The sequence below is a fragment of the Gadus macrocephalus genome, chromosome 19 (genome assembly GCF_031168955.1).
Source record: "Gadus macrocephalus chromosome 19, ASM3116895v1".
NCBI lineage: Eukaryota > Metazoa > Chordata > Actinopteri > Gadiformes > Gadidae > Gadus > Gadus macrocephalus.
Window position 1 is genome coordinate 2,266,025 of NC_082400.1, and position 23,679 is coordinate 2,289,703.

The 23,679-nt window shown below is 44.5% G+C and overlaps 1 protein-coding gene across 1 annotated transcript; it reads left to right on the top strand.

Annotated features, from left to right (window-relative positions):
- Positions 1-2,609: 2,609 nt before the first annotated feature.
- Positions 2,610-23,583, top strand: LOC132447366 (putative cytochrome P450 120). Its single transcript, XM_060038011.1, has 12 exons — positions 2,610-3,089; positions 5,782-5,859; positions 6,011-6,095; positions 6,246-6,280; positions 7,011-7,148; positions 11,768-11,891; positions 13,551-13,695; positions 14,047-14,157; positions 15,409-15,536; positions 19,593-19,680; positions 21,571-22,220; positions 22,253-23,583. Exons 1-11 carry the CDS (start codon positions 2,900-2,902, stop codon positions 21,730-21,732), a joined length of 1,284 nt encoding a protein of 427 aa, XP_059893994.1. The 5' UTR covers positions 2,610-2,899; the 3' UTR covers positions 21,733-22,220; positions 22,253-23,583.
- Positions 23,584-23,679: the final 96 nt, after the last annotated feature.

A 23,679-nucleotide genomic window follows, 5' to 3' on the forward strand; every position in this document is an offset into this window, starting at 1 on the left:
CCATTTTCTTTATTTTTTGTAACCTACAATAAATAAAGCAGGCTTCCAGTCAATGGAAAAATGGCTTCTCCCCACCGGCGATTGTTGTTGTTTACTGATGAATGTCGATATGTAATGGTATGGAGTTATTGAAACTTACTACGTGTAAAAAAGACTAGAAATTGAATGTTTATTTTTCATTGAATGTTTACATAAAGTTGCACTGGGTGCCTTTAATATAAGCTACGCCGTGTTCCGGAGCCGCGGGGGATTCTGGGAATTGGGGTTCTCAGTTGACAAATGGGGCTTTTGTTAACTTGTTTTGTTGTTAGGATTAAGTGTGGTTAATGGGTTCGGGATGTTATGTGGTTGTGTGTTGTTCTATTAACATTGTTCGTGTGTTCATTATTGTCGACACCGTCACCGAGAGTGACGTGACCATCGTTTCGTGCAGCTGTTCCGTGTTGAAGTCTCGTTCAATAAAAACCAACTCTCGTTGTTGAGCGTTCAATAAAAACCAACTCTCGTTGTCGAGCGTGCCCCCCCCCCCCCTACAAACGTGTCTCCCCCCCCCTCAACAAACGTGTCCTCCTCCCCCCCCCCCCCCCCCCCCCCCCCCCCCCCTTCAACTAACGTGTCCCCCCCCCCCCCCCCCTTCATGGGTCTGATTCGCCGATTTCCCATGCTGATATCCCCGAAGATTCTCGGGCATCTTCGACAATTTGGCTATAGATTGTCTCATTACACGCTAAATAATATAATTATAGCCTTGTAGTGACCGTAACATAATTCACCTACAGTATTTCGTTATGTATTGTTCTTTCAATTGTGTTGTTGTTTACTGCATGTCATTTACGTTCTTGGTGGTTCAGGGATCGCGGTCCCTAAGGATTACGTGCGTCTCATGACGTCACAGACCATGCTGGATTTGTTTACCTTCAGCACGCTTTGTTTTCCGGTTTTCTTTTTACAAAATAAACGAGTCACACGGCTGTGTGCTCAAAGTGCGAAGTTGTGTTCTTAACTTATTGCAATTTCCACAGCCTAATTATATATATAGGTTTTGGCATAAACATAACTAGGGTGCACTGTACTATCTGCGCACACCCTTTCTGAAGCCTCTCTCTCGCTCTCTCTCTCTCTCTCTCTCTGTCCCTCCCGCTCTCTCTTTCTCTCTCTCTCGTACCGTTTTGTGGAGCACGTTAATTGTCTTAGAACACTCCCATTCAGAATGCATTGGTTTACATTTCGTTTTGTGTAACACGCAAAAAGTCGGACTATCGTGCTCGGGAACACGCTTCAATAGATTAACGTTCGTGCGCAGGAGCACGCAATTGCGTGATACCGGGTTGGGTAAGGAAAGTGGCGCTGGAGCCCGGGTAATATTGCACATGGCTTATTCAAGTTGCGCGCTAGACATTCTCTAAGGTGTCGAGACTCAAGCACTTAACTTACCTTAACCGATTGTTCCATACAAATGGTTAGTTAAAGATTTAACAACTTCAACATCTGCTATTACAGTCGTTATTTTTTTGTAGGACTTGGGCTAATGACCTTGCACAGAGGGAAAACCATCTACACCACTTGTCATTGATTTCTATGCATTCACTGATCTTTACAGATGGGTTTGTTTTAAGCCATTGAATATAATTGGTCTGCCATGCAACACATTATAAGCTACACATGTTTGTTAAATGAGAAATATGGTCTGGGTCACATTGAAACAGTAACAGTTGTATAACAGTAATTATACAAACATTATACCAACATTGCAACAGGCAAGTTTATTCAAACATCACACTAACAAGAACACAATAAGAACAGTAACTAATAAAAAAAAAGATAAATGATTTAACAACACTGAACATACTGAACAGAGGCAGGGGAAAAGGACAGAGGAAGAAGACTTGTCCGTTGTCACAGCATCAAGGTCCGACTGTAGAGATCAAGAAAGGAAGAGGCATGAGGAGAACAACAGAACACTGCTCTCTAGCAGATTGTTTACTGATGTAAACTAAATTGATGCAGTCTTAAAATTATGATTCTAATCCAGGTTTCTATTTTAGGAGAAAGAAATGGCTCATAATCGTTGCGGGAAAAGGGAAGTGCTTTAGAAACTGCCGTAAAGCAGTGCCTCTGACAGTATTACAGTGTGTGACGTCATCGCATGTTTTTAACGCCTTTTTAGAACAGATACGTGACCTTAAAAAATGCAATATTCTGCTGAGTTTATTATTTTAGCCCCACCCTTTGATAGAAACTTTCAAATTACTTGACAAAAAATTACATCGTGAGAAAAGTGGATTCTGAGGATAAAACCCCGTTGGCTCCCATTCATTCTGGACTCGCCTACGAGCGCCCCGCGTGGTCAAAGATTATTACTGCAACCAGTCCAGAAAACCGGAACTAACCCGCGAGTGCCAGTTCTCCTCATAATATTAGACATTCTCTGGTCCTACCTCTTCACCTGCACACTGGGAGGGATCTCTATCCACCAATACCCCTGCAGCCTCACAAACTGGGCGGTGGCTCTATTGACCAATACCAGCAGCCTCACAAACTGGGAGGGATCTCTATCCACCAATACCAGCTGCTCAACAGCCTCCGTCGACCAACTGCCGCGATACAACACATGGATTCTCTCTATCTGGTTGTACTATCGCGAGAGGAAGGGCGCAATTGACCGATCGTTCGGCGAAACCGGATCGCCGGCGTGAATTAAAATGCGATCTATTTGGTGAGAAGATGACTTCGGCTTCCCAAGGGGCGGAGTACCAGTGGAATACTTGAGCTCTGGGATCTTGTGGTTCCTCCTTGAGTTCTGAGTTCCTCCTTGAGTTCAGAGTCAACACATACCGAGGTAGATTTCTCGAGTAGGCTACTGCCGGTGAACTCGGACCGAGACTACAGGTTATAAATAATGTCCGAGTTACCTGGTAACGCGGGGTACCCGGTGCTGGGGGACAGGTCGCTGGAGTTCTATAAAGACCCGGTGGGCTTCTGCGACCACCGGCTGGAGAAACACAACAGCAGAGTGTTTCAGTCCCGACTCCTTAACAAGCCCACCGTGTTGGTGTGCTCCGTGAGGGGGATGAGAGAGGTGCTGCACGGTGAGTGTGAGGGGAGTCAGAGAGGTGCTGCACGGCAAGTTACTAGTCGTGGTAGGCAAAAAGAATAAAAGATAGCCCATTTTAATAGAAAGTTAAGCATTAAAGACTTATATTGTTACTTACTATGAGCTTATCTCTCTCTCTCAAGTGTGTGTCACTAATAACTTTAACACACAATGTGACGTCAGCCAGGACTGTTGCACTGTGTGCGTGCGCTCATGTTACTACAGCGGTGCGGCTGTCAAAAGGGGAAGTCAAGTGTGTTGAGATATATTTCAAAGTACACTGAGAATATACTGTGGTTACTAGCAATACAGACCCAGTATATCGACCACAGTTACTTACTGTAGTCGTTGTTTCTGGAAACCATGCTCACTTGTTTGGAATATAGGCCTACCTCAACTAACAACCCTTAAACCGCGGGTGGTCAGCAATCTACAGAGGAACTGATAGGTTGGGGAAAAAGGCTTGCTTCCTTATCTCACATTGCTGTTCCAGGAAGGGCTGATAACCGATACGTTATAACCATAGCAGGAAGGCTGTATGTTACCCGTAGTCCCTCTCCTTCCTCTGTGATCCTATATTATCTGTTCTAGTAAGATGTATATGGATCTGATGACAGGCCAAGCTTCTGTTTGGAAACACACCTGAGTGTCAGGTTCTTTAAGAGTCCAGGTCCTGTGCCAGGATACTTTTATTTGAAACGTCTCGTATATCCTGAGTGGAAGTAACTATGTGCACTGGCACTCCAGGTAGAAAGGAAGTCTTTGTTCATCTCAGCAGCTCAGAACCTGAGACCCTCATACCTGAAGGTGGAGATTGGTCTACCTGACTATACATGCTACATTGCACACACTGATTCACAAAGCTGAATGAAAATGGACAAAGTGATGGTTATAGAGACGGAGTTCAACAAAAACAGGTCGTGTGTTTGGTAGAAATGAAACGGTATGAACATTTTATATGGCGATTATCATGTTCCAATTGATCTCGTTATCAGTATTATAACAAGTTTTACATTGAAAACCATAAAAAAGCATACTTGACGTTTTTTATTTTGCATACACAAACAGTTAGATCCCAAGAATCCAATGTACAACTTTCACACTGGAACCCACTATTGAAAGTTCAGGGTGAATATAATTAAATGACTAAAACAAACAATATCAACTGCACCATACAGCCATCAGAGGGCTTGATTGAAGGCAATTTACCTGTTTCCTCTGAAACCTGTCTGAGCTAATAGCTACAATACATTGATCGTTAACATTACGTTTGCATACAAAATCTGGATTATCAGTTTATCGTGGATTTATGCGATCAAACCCAACTATGATGACATTAACGATAAAGGTTAGAAATTATTTCTGGTTGGATAAAGAAAGAGTGAATCTTTTCCTTCATTTTTTTTTGCCTCTGTTTCAGTTTTGATCAGAGAGTTATGTGGTTTGGTTGTAATCAATCTTATGGGGGCCGGTTGTACATTTATGTTACTAAAGAATTCCTACACTTGTTCCAGATGTAGCTCAAGCCTTGCTTAAATTTCTCTGGGTAGCAAATAAGTACCCTTCCAAACTGAACTGCAATTTACATGTCACTTGTTCACATTTTTAAAGTAAGAATTACATCCTCAATCTAAATCTTAAATCAAAATCTACATTTTACACCTATATCAAAATCTTATCGAAATCCTAAGCGAAATGCTAAATCTGAGCCAAATCTTTTATCGAAATCCTATATCCATAAAACAATATGCTAATTGTCATACATATGCTAATTCGTTTTGACTCCTAACCAGTCCGATTTTGGGGGACATCACGTGAATTGGGTAGGCCACTGATCGGGAATTTTACCACGGTTTATCGTAAAACCGTTAACCGTTTCATCCCCGTGTGTGGTCGTGTGTGTCTTTCAGTGTGTTCTTCTTTAAGTCTAAAGTAAACATATCATCCTACAAAAGTTTCTTGGTTTAATGGTCTCAAGCAGGTTATAACAAGAAAAACAAATTTAGAAAGGTTAAAACACAGTGAGCTGTTGAGCTTTTTAATTAAGTGAATTTATAATGTGCTATAAACTTGAATCTTTAAGACCAGATGGATTTATCCCAGATGGGAAATGCTACATCAAAACAACCGCATATGTGTCCAAAATAAAACACATGCACTGGGAACTCAGTATTACTTATCACCTTGTTAACACGGCAGTCCCCAGCCCATTCTCTTTGTGCAGTCAGAGACTGTAGACCCTTTGGGACCTGGTCTAATCAGTCATTTTTCTTGCACAATTGTTCTCGTCGCTGCTTTTCTAACTTTAGCATAATAGCATTAGCATAATAGCATTGGTAAAGACTGTGATTCCTGCTATGGTTTTAAACTTTCACTATGTCAGTTTCTCCATTAGAAACCCGTCGGGGCTTGTGTTGTAGCCACAATAAAACAATTAATTGGATTGATTGAGTTTGTTTATGGGCATGGTTTATTCCCAATATATTGAGATATTTCTTTAATAAAGTAAAAAGCTGCAAGAGGAAAGTTCCATAGCCCTATGCACAGTTAGTGCATAGATAAACGTTATAGATTGTTTGTATTTCCTGCTTTTCATGTTTTGAACATTAGCGTAAGAGACTGAACGATGAGCTAAATACTAAGAATATGTCTTTAGCTGACTAATTTGCAGGTTGTTCCCTGTTCAGAGAAGTCCAGCGTGTTTCTCAAAGACCCAACGGATCTGATGACCAACATGTATGGTGACACCCTCGTCACCACAAACGGTACACACACACACACGCTCACACATACACACATATACGTGTCTTGAACTTTTACTATTTATCACATTTGAAGAGCTAAAGTGTGTGTGTGTGTGTGTGTGTGTGTGTGTGTGTGTGTGTGTGTGTGTGTGTGTATGTGTGCGCGTTCCAGGTGAAGAGGCGTGTTTGCTGCGTCTGTCTCTGAGCAGTTTGTTTACGGGGGCGTGTCTAGAATCATGGAACAATGACCTCATCAGGTACAAACCCAACCGCCTCCTCCATTCTCATCAACAATTCTCAAACAAAAAGTGAAAGTACCCGTTAGTGAGCGATTAGTTACTAGTAACCAGTTCTAACTAGATTATTCTTACCTTAATTGATGTTCTTCTTGTTATTTCTCTTCTCAGTGTGTGTGAGCGCCACCTCCAGGCTCTTTCTTCCAGGTAACAAACAAAATACAAAATACACTTTATTTAACCTTGGTTTACATTTATATTTACATATACATTTATGGCATTTAGCAGACACTTTTGTCAAGAGCAACTTACAGGAAGTAATTTTCAGAAGAAAGAGAACAATTTATCGCTGTGGGTACAGTAAGGATGTTCATAGAACCAAATGCTAAGCACTAACAAAGCGCTAGGTTAACCCATTCCCCATACCAAACAAAGATAGCTGGGATAAGTTGCTACACAACTAAGTACGATATACAATAAGTGCGTACATTAACTGCCAGGACGTAAGACATGCACTTTGGAGCTTTTGTACTGCGGCTATGCTATTTACCCCATAAAAAAATATTGAAGCTAGATAGTTTCTCAAGAATAATACGATGTAACATCTGTAGTTTATTTTATGTTTAATTATAAAGTTATAACTGTAGCTACCACTCAAGGTACTAGGGGCTGCTCATGGAAAAACATACACAGTGCAGGTTTAATCTTAAAACTATGGGATGATTATCCCAAACATGCTATTATATAAATGAGAGAATCCCTGTCCAAAAAGAACAATAATCACACACCCTAACCACTCATCTGCATTACTGTCAGTGCCAAATACACAAATCAAACAAACAAATAATACAATACTGTGTGTGTGTGTGTGTGTGTGTGTGTGTGTGTGTGTGTGTGTGTGTGTGTGTGTGTGTGTGTGTGTGTGTGTGTGTAGTCGTGAGCCCCAGTGTGTGTACTCTCTGTTTAAGGCTCTGGGGACAGAACTGGTCCTGGGTCTGTTCCTCAACGTGCGGCCAGACGAGCACCCTCAGCTCTACCAGGAGATCACTAAGCTGTGCACGCAGCACTGGCACGGTACACCCAGGCATTCACATGCATAAACACACACACACATGCATATACACACAGACACATGCATCCAAATACACATGCATAAACACACAAACACATGCATGCACATGCATGCACACGCATGGAGACAGACAGACAGACAGACAGACAGACAGACAGACAGACAGACAGACAGACAGACAGACAGACAGACAGACAGACAGACAGACAGACAGACAGACAGACAGACAGACAGACAGACAGACAGACAGACAGACAGACAGACAGACAGACAGACAGACAGACAGACAGACAGACAGACAGACAGACAGACAGACAGACAGACAGACAGACAGACAGACAGACAGACAGACAGACAGACAGACAGACAGACAGACAGACAGACAGACAGACAGACAGACAGACAGACAGACAGACAGACAGACAGACAGACAGACAGACAGACAGACAGACAGACAGACAGACAGACAGACAGACAGACAGACAGACAGACAGACAGACAGACAGACAGACAGACAGACAGACAGACAGACAGACAGACAGACAGACAGACAGACAGACAGACAGACAGACAGACAGACAGACAGACAGACAGACAGACAGACAGACAGACAGACAGACAGACAGACAGACAGACAGACAGACAGACAGACAGACAGACAGACAGACAGACAGACAGACAGACAGACAGACAGACAGACAGACAGACAGACAGACAGACAGACAGACAGACAGACAGACAGACAGACAGACAGACAGACAGACAGACAGACAGACAGACAGACAGACAGACAGACAGACAGACAGACAGACAGACAGACAGACAGACAGACAGACAGACAGACAGACAGACAGACAGACAGACAGACAGACAGACAGACAGACAGACAGACAGACAGACAGACAGACAGACAGACAGACAGACAGACAGACAGACAGACAGACAGACAGACAGACAGACAGACAGACAGACAGACAGACAGACAGACAGACAGACAGACAGACAGACAGACAGACAGACAGACAGACAGACAGACAGACAGACAGACAGACAGACAGACAGACAGACAGACAGACAGACAGACAGACAGACAGACAGACAGACAGACAGACAGACAGACAGACAGACAGACAGACAGACAGACAGACAGACAGACAGACAGACAGACAGACAGACAGACAGACAGACAGACAGACAGACAGACAGACAGACAGACAGACAGACAGACAGACAGACAGACAGACAGACAGACAGACAGACAGACAGACAGACAGACAGACAGACAGACAGACAGACAGACAGACAGACAGACAGACAGACAGACAGACAGACAGACAGACAGACAGACAGACAGACAGACAGACAGACAGACAGACAGACAGACAGACAGACAGACAGACAGACAGACAGACAGACAGACAGACAGACAGACAGACAGACAGACAGACAGACAGACAGACAGACAGACAGACAGACAGACAGACAGACAGACAGACAGACAGACAGACAGACAGACAGACAGACAGACAGACAGACAGACAGACAGACAGACAGACAGACAGACAGACAGACAGACAGACAGACAGACAGACAGACAGACAGACAGACAGACAGACAGACAGACAGACAGACAGACAGACAGACAGACAGACAGACAGACAGACAGACAGACAGACAGACAGACAGACAGACAGACAGACAGACAGACAGACAGACAGACAGACAGACAGACAGACAGACAGACAGACAGACAGACAGACAGACAGACAGACAGACAGACAGACAGACAGACAGACAGACAGACAGACAGACAGACAGACAGACAGACAGACAGACAGACAGACAGACAGACAGACAGACAGACAGACAGACAGACAGACAGACAGACAGACAGACAGACAGACAGACAGACAGACAGACAGACAGACAGACAGACAGACAGACAGACAGACAGACAGACAGACAGACAGACAGACAGACAGACAGACAGACAGACAGACAGACAGACAGACAGACAGACAGACAGACAGACAGACAGACAGACAGACAGACAGACAGACAGACAGACAGACAGACAGACAGACAGACAGACAGACAGACAGACAGACAGACAGACAGACAGACAGACAGACAGACAGACAGACAGACAGACAGACAGACAGACAGACAGACAGACAGACAGACAGACAGACAGACAGACAGACAGACAGACAGACAGACAGACAGACAGACAGACAGACAGACAGACAGACAGACAGACAGACAGACAGACAGACAGACAGACAGACAGACAGACAGACAGACAGACAGACAGACAGACAGACAGACAGACAGACAGACAGACAGACAGACAGACAGACAGACAGACAGACAGACAGACAGACAGACAGACAGACAGACAGACAGACAGACAGACAGACAGACAGACAGACAGACAGACAGACAGACAGACAGACAGACAGACAGACAGACAGACAGACAGACAGACAGACAGACAGACAGACAGACAGACAGACAGACAGACAGACAGACAGACAGACAGACAGACAGACAGACAGACAGACAGACAGACAGACAGACAGACAGACAGACAGACAGACAGACAGACAGACAGACAGACAGACAGACAGACAGACAGACAGACAGACAGACAGACAGACAGACAGACAGACAGACAGACAGACAGACAGACAGACAGACAGACAGACAGACAGACAGACAGACAGACAGACAGACAGACAGACAGACAGACAGACAGACAGACAGACAGACAGACAGACAGACAGACAGACAGACAGACAGACAGACAGACAGACAGACAGACAGACAGACAGACAGACAGACAGACAGACAGACAGACAGACAGACAGACAGACAGACAGACAGACAGACAGACAGACAGACAGACAGACAGACAGACAGACAGACAGACAGACAGACAGACAGACAGACAGACAGACAGACAGACAGACAGACAGACAGACAGACAGACAGACAGACAGACAGACAGACAGACAGACAGACAGACAGACAGACAGACAGACAGACAGACAGACAGACAGACAGACAGACAGACAGACAGACAGACAGACAGACAGACAGACAGACAGACAGACAGACAGACAGACAGACAGACAGACAGACAGACAGACAGACAGACAGACAGACAGACAGACAGACAGACAGACAGACAGACAGACAGACAGACAGACAGACAGACAGACAGACAGACAGACAGACAGACAGACAGACAGACAGACAGACAGACAGACAGACAGACAGACAGACAGACAGACAGACAGACAGACAGACAGACAGACAGACAGACAGACAGACAGACAGACAGACAGACAGACAGACAGACAGACAGACAGACAGACAGACAGACAGACAGACAGACAGACAGACAGACAGACAGACAGACAGACAGACAGACAGACAGACAGACAGACAGACAGACAGACAGACAGACAGACAGACAGACAGACAGACAGACAGACAGACAGACAGACAGACAGACAGACAGACAGACAGACAGACAGACAGACAGACAGACAGACAGACAGACAGACAGACAGACAGACAGACAGACAGACAGACAGACAGACAGACAGACAGACAGACAGACAGACAGACAGACAGACAGACAGACAGACAGACAGACAGACAGACAGACAGACAGACAGACAGACAGACAGACAGACAGACAGACAGACAGACAGACAGACAGACAGACAGACAGACAGACAGACAGACAGACAGACAGACAGACAGACAGACAGACAGACAGACAGACAGACAGACAGACAGACAGACAGACAGACAGACAGACAGACAGACAGACAGACAGACAGACAGACAGACAGACAGACAGACAGACAGACAGACAGACAGACAGACAGACAGACAGACAGACAGACAGACAGACAGACAGACAGACAGACAGACAGACAGACAGACAGACAGACAGACAGACAGACAGACAGACAGACAGACAGACAGACAGACAGACAGACAGACAGACAGACAGACAGACAGACAGACAGACAGACAGACAGACAGACAGACAGACAGACAGACAGACAGACAGACAGACAGACAGACAGACAGACAGACAGACAGACAGACAGACAGACAGACAGACAGACAGACAGACAGACAGACAGACAGACAGACAGACAGACAGACAGACAGACAGACAGACAGACAGACAGACAGACAGACAGACAGACAGACAGACAGACAGACAGACAGACAGACAGACAGACAGACAGACAGACAGACAGACAGACAGACAGACAGACAGACAGACAGACAGACAGACAGACAGACAGACAGACAGACAGACAGACAGACAGACAGACAGACAGACAGACAGACAGACAGACAGACAGACAGACAGACAGACAGACAGACAGACAGACAGACAGACAGACAGACAGACAGACAGACAGACAGACAGACAGACAGACAGACAGACAGACAGACAGACAGACAGACAGACAGACAGACAGACAGACAGACAGACAGACAGACAGACAGACAGCAGGTCCCTGACCTGGTCCAGTCAGTCAGTCATTGGAACACCGATAGATAACATGAGGTGTGGGTGTGACCCCAGGTCTGATCTCAGCCCCGGTCAGCCTGAAGGTGCCCCTGTGGTCCTCAGGGTTCTCCACCGCGCTGGAGGCCCGAGACAGGCTGATGGACATCATCAAGGACAAGCTGGAGAACGACAAGCATGGGTAGGTCCTCACCTAGGGGACTACAGGCTCCTGGTCTTCAGCACTACTGATAGAGAGATAGATCATTGTAATATCCTTTTACACTGCAGCTTCAAGACAGACAATCACCACACATTTCCTCAGATAGCTTCCATACACCATACACTGCTGTAACACAGACGGCAAGTTAAAATACAATAAATGACAATAATAATGAATACAAAAATAAAGTCCTAAGTTATTTTTGTGCATTGTAAAACCTTATAGCAGCTGGTATTCTAGACTTCCTGTATCTCTCGGCTTTGCACATTGGTCTCATCAGTCTCTGACTGAAGGTGCTGTTCTTGATCACCTTCAGGGCGTGGGTGAGTGGGGTTGGTCATTATTCAACCCCATTTGTTCAGCATTCCTCAGCCACCTGCTGGAACAGTGGTTGCTCAGCCCCGACAACTGGGCCGGCCTTCCTGATCAACTTGTCCAGTCTGTTTTTGTGTGCTGTGCAGGCGCCTTCTCCCAAAAGGCCACAGCGGAAAACTGGCCACTACTGGGTCCTGGTCCTCGGGACTACAGGGTCCTGGTCCTCACCTGTAGGGCTATGGGTCCTGTTCCTCGGGACTACAGGACCCTACCGAAGTTCTCCCATGTGACTCCCCTCTTCCGGGACCTCCACTGGCTCCCTGTAGTAGCTCGCATGAAATTTAAAACGATGGTACTGGCATACAAGGCAGTCGATGGAACTGCCCCTGCCTACCTCCAAGCATTGGTAAAGCCGCACACCCCAGCTCGATCCCTCCGTTCAACTACCTCAGCTGGACGTCTGGTACCGCCATCGCTAAGAGCTAGCAAAGGTCGATCAGCAAAGTCACAACTTTTCTCGGTTTTGGGACCTCAGTGGTGGAAAAAAAAAGGCTCAAGACTCACCTGTTCAGAGTCCACCTCGACTCTGCATTGCCACCCTCCCCCTTCTGGCCACCATTGTGTATTGTATTGTGTTGTATTGTATTATAGTACTTAACTGTGTAGCAACTGCAGTAGCTGCTATGAACATCCTTTCTGTACCGACAGCGATATATTGTTGCACTTCTTATGACAAATGTACTTATTGTAAGTCGCTTTGGATAAAAGCTAAATGCCCTGAATGTAGATGTAAATGTACAGGGTCCTGGTCCTCACCTGTAGGGCTACAGGGTCCTGGTCCTCAGGACTACAGGGTCCTGGTCCTCACCTAAAGAGTCCTGGTCCTCAGGACTACAGGGTCCTGGTCCTCACCGTCTGGCCTTCTAGACAGCCTTCCTTTAATGAGGCTGTCCCTTAAAAACACCCCTTCTGTTCGTTTGTAACATACTGTTCTGTTACTCTATTAAATAATAATATTCTATTCTATCACATTCTATAACACGTTATATTACAACACTTTCTCTTACCATATTCGATAACACTTCCTAGTACTATATTCTATAACTCAGGGTATAACCACAAAGGTTAGGGTCAAACCATTGCCTTGGTGCTCCAGGCCTAAGGCCTTGACGTCTCAGTGGGCGTGGCTCTCTTGACGTCTAAGTGGGCGTGGCTCTGTTGACGTCTCAGTGGGCGTGGCTCTGTTGACGTCTCAGTGGACGTGGCTCTGTTGACGTCTCAGTGTGTGTGGCTCTCTTGACGTCTCAGTGGGTGTGTCTGTAGGTTGGTGGGCTCCCTGGGGTCGCTGCCCCTCCCCCATCCGATCTGCGCCTCCCAGCACCTCCTGCTCTTCATCTCCGCTCTCATCCCCAAAGCTCTGGCCTCCCTCCTCACCTCCTTTACCCTGGCCCTCAGCGGACCTCAGCAGGTACACACACACACACACACACACACACACACACACACACACACACACACACACACACACACACACACACACACACCATATTCATATATATACACACGCACATAGATGCACATACTCTCACTCAATGACTCACTCACTCACTCAGCGGGCCCCAGCATGTGGACATATATAAAGAAATATACACATACACATACAAACACCATCCAAATTCAAACCTTTCTGTCTATCTGTCTATCTGTCTGTCTGTCTGTCTGTCTGTCTGTCTGTCTGTCTGTCTGTCTGTCTGTCTGTCTGTCTGTCTGTCTGTCTGTCTGTCTGTCTGTGTCACTCTCGTTCCCTACGTCTTTCTAGGAGAAGATGCGGCAGAGGGCGAAGGCTGAGCCTGAGTTCTTGCGCTGCTTGCTATTGGAGGTTCAGAGACTCTGGCCTCCTTTCATTGGTGGACGCAGGATAGCCAATAAGGTTGGGTTGAGAATCTTTGTGTTGACATTTGACAGAAACAGGTTTCAACCTTTTCACACTCACAACCACCAGGTGGCGCCCAACTATTGTCTACTGCCAATGAAAATGTAGTACTTACCATTTTCTCTTATGTGTTTACCATTTATGGGGTCTTAGTTAAGAGGTGGTTAGTTTGGCTCTACTTGAATTTCATGCATTAAGACATTATAGCTATTAATAAAGTTAAATCTTTGTCTTGTACTTAATTTACACTCTGAACACTACGCTGTGATTGCAAATTTAACAACAGTACAGAATTAGGATAATTTAAATCTATAGTCTACGTATTTTCCCATTAATAAGCATATACAAAGCTTTAATCTATCAAAATGCTGCTGCCCTATTTTACAGCCATAGTTCAGGCCAAACAAGGGGCCTGTATTCCTGCAGCTCTAGTTGTTGATTGGCCGGGCTGAATTCTCCGCCCCCTGGCCGTTATCTGTTGGTATCTGACCTCATCGGAAGCTTACGCAATAGACCAATCAGGGGAATCGATCTGGGGTGGTGATTGATCGGCTGGCAGCCATCCCTCAGGCAAGAGGCGCTGGGTGGAAAATGATGACATCATCGACAGGAAGTGACGCCTCGCTCTGAGAGAGAGTTGGAGGAAGAGTGTATAGAAGAGGGGGTGGAGGAGAAAGCGATAGAGAATTAGATACAGAGAGAGGGAGAGACAGAGGGAGAGAGGGAGACAGAAAGAGAGGGAGAGACAGAACCTGGGAGGGAGGGAGAGTGAAACGAGAGATCATTTGTATTCACCAACAGGTGGAAAAAGGGTTCAAGCTGTCAAGCAGAACCAAGTTATTGTTTGTGTGTGTGTGTGTGTGTGTGTGTGTGTGTGTGTGTGTGTGTGTGTGTGTGTGTGTGTTTGTGAACATTAACTAAAAGGAAAGTAAGGTTTACTGCAAGGAGAGAAAATGAAACAAAATTGTCCAGTCTAAGAGAAAGAGACTTAAAGATAATGGAGGAAGACACTGAATGAGAGAGAGAGAGCAATACAGTGTTTGTGTGTATGTATGTTTGTGTTATATGTAAATATACCTGTATATGTTTGTAGGTGCGTGTGTGTGTTTATATATATACAGTATATATATATATATATATATATATATGTGTGTGTGTGTTTGTCTATCTGTCTCTCTATCTCTCTATCTATATATGTATACACACACACACATATATATAAGTGTGTGTTTGTATGTGTGTTTACAGGACACAACCATAGAAGGCTTCTCCGTGCCCCGGGGTCAGGTGGTGATGTACGTCAGCCACGCAGTCCACCGCGACCCGGAAGTGTTCCAGCAGCCCGACCACTTCCTGCCCGATAGGTGGACAGGAAGGTGAGCCTCGTCCATCTCTACCCACAGGCTGCTGTAACACGGACGCCTGTACACTGCTTTAACACGGCTGCTGTACACGGGCTGCTGTAACACGCTGCTGTAACACAGACGCCTGTACACTGCTGTAACACCGACGCCTGTACACTGCTACTGTACCACGCTGCTGTAACACGCTGCTGTAACACGGACGCCTGTACACTGCTGCTGTAACACGCTGCTGTAACACAGACGCCTGTACACTGCTTCTGTAACACGCTGCTGTAACACAGACGCCTGTACACTGCTGTAACACCGACGCCTGTACACTGCTTCTGTAACACGCTGCTGTAACACGCTGCTGTAACACGGACGCCTGTACACTGCTGCTGTAACACGCTGCTGCAACACAGACGCCTGTACACTGCTGTAACACGCTGCTGTAAAATGGACACCTGTACACTGCTGTAACACTGACGCCTGTACAATGCTGCTGTAACACGCTGCTGTAACACCGACGCCTGTACACCGCTGTAACACCGACGCCTGTACACTGCTGTAACACAGCTGCTGTACACACACTACTGTAACACGGGCTGCTGTAACACTGGCTGCTGTAACACTGGCTGCTGTAACACGGACGCCTTTACACTGCTGTAACACGGCCGCCTGTACACTGCTGTAACACGGACGCCTGTACAAACACTACTGTAACACGGGCTGCTGTAACACTGGCTGCTGTAACATGAACGCCTGTATGTACGCTAGTCACACGGGCTGCTGTGACACTGCTGTAACACGGACGCCTGTACACTGCTGTAACACGGCTGCTGTACAAGTGCTATTCACTGGGTCAAATGGAAGACCCGGAAATAGGTCCAGAGATATGAGTGTAGGCTGTTGTTGCCATAGTGACAATCTTTGTGTCGGAGCTGTAGTTCAAGGGAGCGCTATTGTCATCGCTCACCTTTTGAGCAGTTTTGTTTGGGAATCGGGAGTCATTGATCAGGCTCTTTTATCCACAGACAGTGGAGGTTATTACAGGTAGGGGGGAAGGAGGCCTCTGCAGGAGGCGTAGGACATTGGAGATTTAAACCTGATACCATTCAACACACTAGCTACTAGACTATCCTGCTCACCGCCCGGCTCAGAAAGGAAGGATTTCAGCATGCTTAAGGGTATTATTATTTCTGTAGCTCATGCCATCTCACAATATCAAACAAAAGCCCTTAATTCATTCATTCATCCTCCCAATCATGAATTTGTTCATCAGTTAGTTCATTCATTCATTCATTATTTTATTAATCTGTATAGCTCCATTCATGAAGTCATCCGTTCAGGGCCTAATTCATCGGTCAGTACAGCTCCATTCATTCATTCATTGATCTAAGCCTCCCTTATTCAGTACAGAGACAATCATTCATGTTTTCATCCACTCATTGATTCATTAGTCAATCAGTACAGTTGTGTTCATTCATCCGCTCGATACCACATCCATGAATTCATCCATTCATCAGTTTATCCATCAGCTCCATTCATGTTTTGTCTGAACTGAACTCATTAAGGCTCTTCCCCACAAGGCTGAGGCAAATACAGGTACTTGTTGCCATGGCAACCGGTCACCTGACAGCCTACCGTGTGTGTGTGTGTGTGTGTGTGTAAAATAGATCCAAGTGAACCAAGTGAACTCAACACAAGTAAAGAGAACCCGTGTTGTTAATCGTGACATTGTATGATGTAAACAGACACACTCCTATTCTGGCAGCAGATACTTTGATCCCTAGATCGGTTTAGAGACCGTTCCACAGCCTTCCTCTCTAGATCTGTATCTTCCAGTCTGCAACGCTCTCTCAACTGAACACAAATGTGTCCTCAGCCCTGGAAACCACTGTACTGCGGTCGGTAGACACAATGTCTGGGTGGTCACACAGCATAGGAACTCAAACACCTCACTATTCTGTGAACATTTTCACACACAGACACAATATGTGTCATATTATGTGTAACCTTCATCTCTGTCCTCCAGTTCTTACCCTTCCTGTGGTAGTGTTTGGTTCGATTACAGTCAAGTATCTCTTTATAGGAGACATTTTCAGGCATTCTCTGAAAAAAAGCACATGGCAATGAAAAGCTTTAGCATGAAGCAAACCTTTGTGTCTGTGTGTGTGTTGTACATGCCCACCATGTGTGCTTTTGCACCATCAGGTTGACTGAAGCGCTGAATGACACGCACCGTAGCCTAAACACCCACACAGGGTGCACAGATACAGCAAAACCAAACTTTAGAGCAAATAGCTAGGAGCACAATGTTATACATTGTCTCATTGTAGCTTGCAATATGAAGCATAGTTAGTAGCATACAGCATAGCTAGAAACGTGTCACATACTAAGCTACAAGTAGCTAGGGTCATTCCTACCAAGCTACCTGCTGTATCACTGATTCTACATCAAAGCGGTGTGGAAGCTATCTGACTAAACAGAGGATGTAAGTGAATGTAAAAGTGTCAACCAATATGTTATGTAATACATCAAATTAATTGTATTAATGGTTGGAAATATGAGGGGTAATGTTTTGTTTTAACACCCTGACCGTAACCATTACTATATGAATAGATGGATGAAATACACTAAAATATACAAGCTTTGATGGAGAGAATAATAGCTTGTTACACAGTGTAGCTGCAACTAGTAATAGTTATGTACAGTGTTTCTGTAACTAGTAATAGTTAAGTTACACATCGTAGCTATAACTAGTAATAGTTATGTTACACATAGCTGTATCTGGTAATAGTTATGTTACACAGTGTAGCTGTAACTAGTAATAGTTAAGTTACACAGTAGCTATAACTAGTAATAGTTATGTTACATATTGTAGCTGTAACTAGTAATAGTTATGTTACACATTGTAGCTGTAACTAGTAATAGTTCATCTAGACAGTGTAGCTGTAACTAGTAATAGTTAAGTTACACAGTAGCTGTAACTAGTAATAGTTTTGTTACACATTCTAGCTGTAACTAGTAATAGTTATGTTACACATCGTAGCTGTAACAAAGTAACTAATGTTACACATTGTAGCTGTAACTAGATATAGTTAAGCTACACAGTAGCTGTAACTAGCAATAGTTATGTAAGACAGTGTAGCTGTAAATAGTAATAGTTATGCTACACATCGTAGCTCTAACAAAGAAAGTTATGTTTCACATTGTAGCTGTAACTAGATATAGTAAAGCTACACAGTTTAGCTATAACTAGTAATAGTTAAGTTACACATTGTAGCTGTAACTAATAAAAGTTATGTTGGACAGTGTAGCTCTAACTAGTAATAGTTATGTTACACATCGCTGTAATTCCTGCAGCACACACTGCTTTGCGCTGTGCGTGCTTAACATCGAACACACTCCCTCTGTGTCTCTCTCTCATTCTCTCTAATGCTTCCTGTTTTTCTGTAATCAGCACTCAGGTTTCAGGAAGTCAGGGTACATAAGGGACGAGAGAGAGAGAGAGAGAGAGAGAGAGAGAGAGAGAGAGAGAGAGAGAGAGAGAGAGAGAGAGAGAGAGAGAGAGAGAGAGAGAGAGAGAGAGAGAGAGAGAGAGAGAGAGAGAGAGAGAGAGAGAGAGAGAGAGAGAGAGAGAGAGAGAGAGAGAGAGAGACTAAAATATTAATAAAGGCATAAAATATACTTCCTTCTCCACGTATATCAGTAAGGAGAAGAAAAACAATGTAGAGATGGACAGACAATACAGACAGACACACACACACAGATATACATTGATGGGTGGATGAATGCGGGATGGATGGATGATGTATGGATGGGTGGATGGAGGAGAGATATGAGACAGATGAATGGGTGATATTGGGATGGATACTTTATGAAGTTATGAACTTTATGAAGATTACATCCATCATTTCGGGCAAGGAATTACTTTATATCAAAACGTTATTATTATTTAACATTATATTCCATTTGTGTTCATGTCTGAATGTGAGGACAGTGTGTACTATACAGTAGGGTATGAAGTTGTCTACACTGCTGTAGATGGACAATAAAGTATTCAGAATCGGACGTCTCTGTCTCCAGGAATGCGGGTCAGGAGCATCTTCTTTGTTGCCTAGGTAACGGACCGAGGAACTGCATCGGGGACACACTGACTGATAGCTTCGTCAAGGTGAGCCAACACGCCCAATAAAGTATCTCATCACCTACGTCTTTACCTTTACCTGCTCACTTCCATCTCTTGCCCTTCTCACCTCCATCTTGTGACCTTCTCACCTCCATCTTGTGACCTTCTCACCTCAATCTTGTTACCTTCTCAACTCCATCTTGTGACCTGCTCACCTCCATCTTGTTACCTTCTCACCTCCATCTTGTGACCTTCTCACCTCCATCTTGTTACCTTCTCACATCCATCTTATTACCGTTACCCTTTCACCTCCATCTTTTTACCTTTTCACCTCCATCTTACCTTCTCACCTCCATCTGTTACCTTCTCACTTCCGTCTTATTACCTTTACCCTTTCACCTCAATCATTTTACCTTCTCACCTCCATCTTGTTACATCTGTTTTGTTATTAATATCTTGTTAATTGTTAAGAAGGTGCAATAGAGAAAGATATGGAGAAAAGGAGGGAGAGAAAGGGAGAGAGAGAGAGAGAGAGAGATAGTGTTTTCATTCTCAACCTTGAGTCATACTCCTCATGAATTATAATTTGTGTGTGTGTGTGTGTGTGTGTGTGTGTGTGTGTGTGTGTGTGTGTGTGTGTGTGTGTGTGTGTGTGTGTGTGTGTGTGTGTGTGTGTGTGTGTGTGTGTGTGTGTGTGTGACAGACCGTTGACAGTTATGACAACAGGAAGAAGGTGGTACCACATTTCCTGTGGTTTTTTTTGGATGCAGGTGGTGTGTGTGTGTGTGTGTGTGTGTGTGTGTGAATATATGTGTACATGCATCGCTTAATTTTTGCATGTGGCGTGATGTGTATATATATTGTGTGTGTATATATATATATATATGAATTTGTACTTTAGTTTTTTCTCTCTGAGTACACACACAGATGAAGATAGTAAAGAAGACGCTGATGGTATTCTGTTGTCTTATGTTACAATATGACATAATAGGGTTCAACAAATGACACACACACCTCGGATAAAGTTCAGTCAACCGCAATCTGGGTCAGAGTGATTCCTCCCTTCTCCTCCGCACCTCGCGTCCCACAATCTATCCAGCCCTCATCCCGCTTCCGCCCCTTCCCAATCTCCAATCCTCTCGCCATCTCTTCAATTACAATTAGGGCATTTTAGCAGACGCTTTTATCCGACTTACATCGATTAATACACACATTGACACAGCGACGGCAGAGTCAACCATGCAAGGCGACAGCCAGCTCGTCAGGAGCAGTTTGGGTTAAGTGTCTTACTCAGGGACACATCAATACTCAGCTAGGAGGAGCTGGGGATCGAACTACCAACCTATCGGTTACAAGGTAACTGCTCCATCTCCTGAGCTAAACCGACCCACCCCTCTCCACCCATCTCTTTCCTCTCTTTCCATCCCTCTATTAATTAATCTCTTCCTGAACCCCCATTTCTCTCTCTCTCTCTCTCACTCTCACTCTCACTCTCACTCTCTCACTCTCTCACTCACTGAGTCAGGCCGGGTCAGCCAGTAGGAGCAGGCCAGGTGGTATCACAGAAGAGATGGAATAGCTCTGACCATGACTTCAATTTCCCCTGATTAGGCTGACCTAGAAAAAGGAAGCGGGACTCCCTTTACAAAGACATTGAATTGATGTGACCATTTGTCAAACACACACACCCATACATATAACTCTCTGCGTATTTGTCTGTGATATGATATGTGTTTAGAACATAAAATAACAGAAATCCACAAGAAACATGAAGTGAAAGGCTAATGTATTTTATATGGTGTGAAGCAATAACACAAAAGTGTGATTGTGTGTGTGTGTGTGTGTGTGTGTGTGTGTGTGTGTGTGTGTGTGTGTGTGTGTGTGTGTGTGTGTGTGTGTGTGTGTGTGTGTGTGTGTGTGTGTCTGGGTGGTCAGACCGCGTGCAGCTACCTGCTGACTCACTACGACTGGGCCCTGGACCCCCCCGACCAGAACACCTCCTATAAATGGCTGCCGGCATCCCGCCCGGCCGAACCGCTCCACCTCTCCTTCACCAGACTGGACCAGACCGGTTCCTGCCCCACACACCCTCAGTGAGGCTCAGATCCAGGGCCGCTGCTGGCCGTTTCGGTGCCCTACGCGAGCAGGGGGGGGGGGGAGCCCCTTTTTATATATTAGGTAAGAACACCTAATTTGCTGAAATTGAGTGATAGGTTATACAATTAAGAACAAACAACGGTGGGCCACTTCATAACTAATTTACATGTTTTTTTAATTCAATAATGTATATTTTTTTGTTTTTGTTTTTACAAACCTTAATTTTTGGTGCCCCCTCAGGTACCCGGTGCCCTACGCACTCTGGGTACTCTGCGTAGAGGGAGCGGCGGGCCTGCTCAGATCACTGAAGGCTAGTGCTAGTGATAATGAAGGAAGGGGTTGAACTCAACGAGTTTGGCACATTAGTGACTCACTGTTTTGAATTAAAAAACAATTATTTTTTTAGATTTGCTTTTTGCACACACACACACACACAAAGAAAAAAAAAGGGCACTGACGACTGGTATGTTATCAGTTATCACATGGAAGTAGAAAATAAGGCACGTTGAATTACAGAGAGACAATGACAAGAAGGCTTTGGGTGGACTGGAGGATTGTGGCTGGAGAACGATGGAGAGGTTCAGCAACCAGCTGCCTATTCAGTGAACAAAGCTATCAACCCCTGAATTAATTTACATTTGAAACAATATGGTTATTGGAAAATCTGTTGCTAATCATGATGTTTTATACTGTTTATAGTAATCCTAGCCCCAGTAAAAACATTTGATGGTGTAAACCCTAGCCCTTACTCAAAGTAACTGGGAATGATAACTGAGGAAGTGGAAAGCTGAAGTCTGCATAATGTAACTAACAGCACTAACGTCTATAATCCAGAAAAGAACATACCGGTACTTGAAATTCATTGACATGATTCAATCAAAATGTTTCCCGGTACCTTCAAACCCCTTTTGATCCAGCAGTGGGCTTGGCCACGCTCAGAAATAAATCATTACTAAAATGTTGGGCACAGCCATTAGTTGTTGTTGGAAGCATTAGACATTAAAGTGTAATTCCGGCGAAAATTGAACCCAGCGTCTTTGTTATGGCTTGTAAACCCATCAAATAAGCCCCTCCAGATACTTTTTTCATTAAAAATCGAGTATGGAGTTTGCCCGGCGCAATGTTCCAAATCGGCATTTTTTAACCACTAATATAGCTCAAAATAGCACCAAACCTCTGCAGTAGCATTATAAGGGTCCCTACACATAAAACAAAGCATCAACAACTTAGTTAGCGTAGCGGGAATAAGTCTGTGCCTTACCGGTAGGTCCATGTTTCCAGGAAGTCCACACAAGTTGATTACCGGCTACCGTAAATAATATAAAAGAGGCGCCAACAAATTTAACTTAACAATCTCTACTTAACTGTTTTAAATTTGTTTGCGTCTCTATTATATTATTTACGGTAGCCAAACCTGTTATATTATTTACGGTAGATACATTTTCAATGAAAAAGTATCTGGAGGGATCGCCGGAATTACACTTTAAGAGACTTGACTGCAGACTGCTCTATTGAGATCACGGTCTAATGACAGGAAAGCTACATATTCTTGAAAAGCACAGTGATGTACTCTCTGGGTTGAGTTTGCGGACACTGTTAGAAAACAGCGGTTCTTTACAACATGCTGCAACTCTATCAGACTCTACACCAGGAGGCTCGAACATGTTTGTACAGCCAATGTAACTTTACAGTCAACACACAGACGTAACACACACACACAGAAACGCACAAACTGATTACTCACTATAGCAAAGACACACTTAAGCAACCACACATTGAAAAAACTAAAACTAAACGACATCCATGCACACACAGCCACACAAATAAAAAATAAAGACTGTCAAAAACGTTGTTTGTCCTTGATCAATGCCTGTGGCCCAAAAACACACACACTGATACACACACACACAGAAACAGCCAAACTAAAAATACAAACACACTCACACA

Bases quoted from the DNA above. Each gene is read 5' to 3' on its own strand.
- LOC132447366 (XM_060038011.1), top strand. From the start codon at position 2,900: ATGTCCGAGTTACCTGGTAACGCGGGGTACCCGGTGCTGGGGGACAGG. The intron at 6,281-7,010 runs GGTAACAAACAA...GTGTGTGTAGTC, and splicing joins CCTCCAGGCTCTTTCTTCCA to GTGAGCCCCAGTGTGTGTAC. The intron at 15,537-19,592 runs GTGAGCCTCGTC...CTCTGTCTCCAG, and splicing joins CCCGATAGGTGGACAGGAAG to GAATGCGGGTCAGGAGCATC.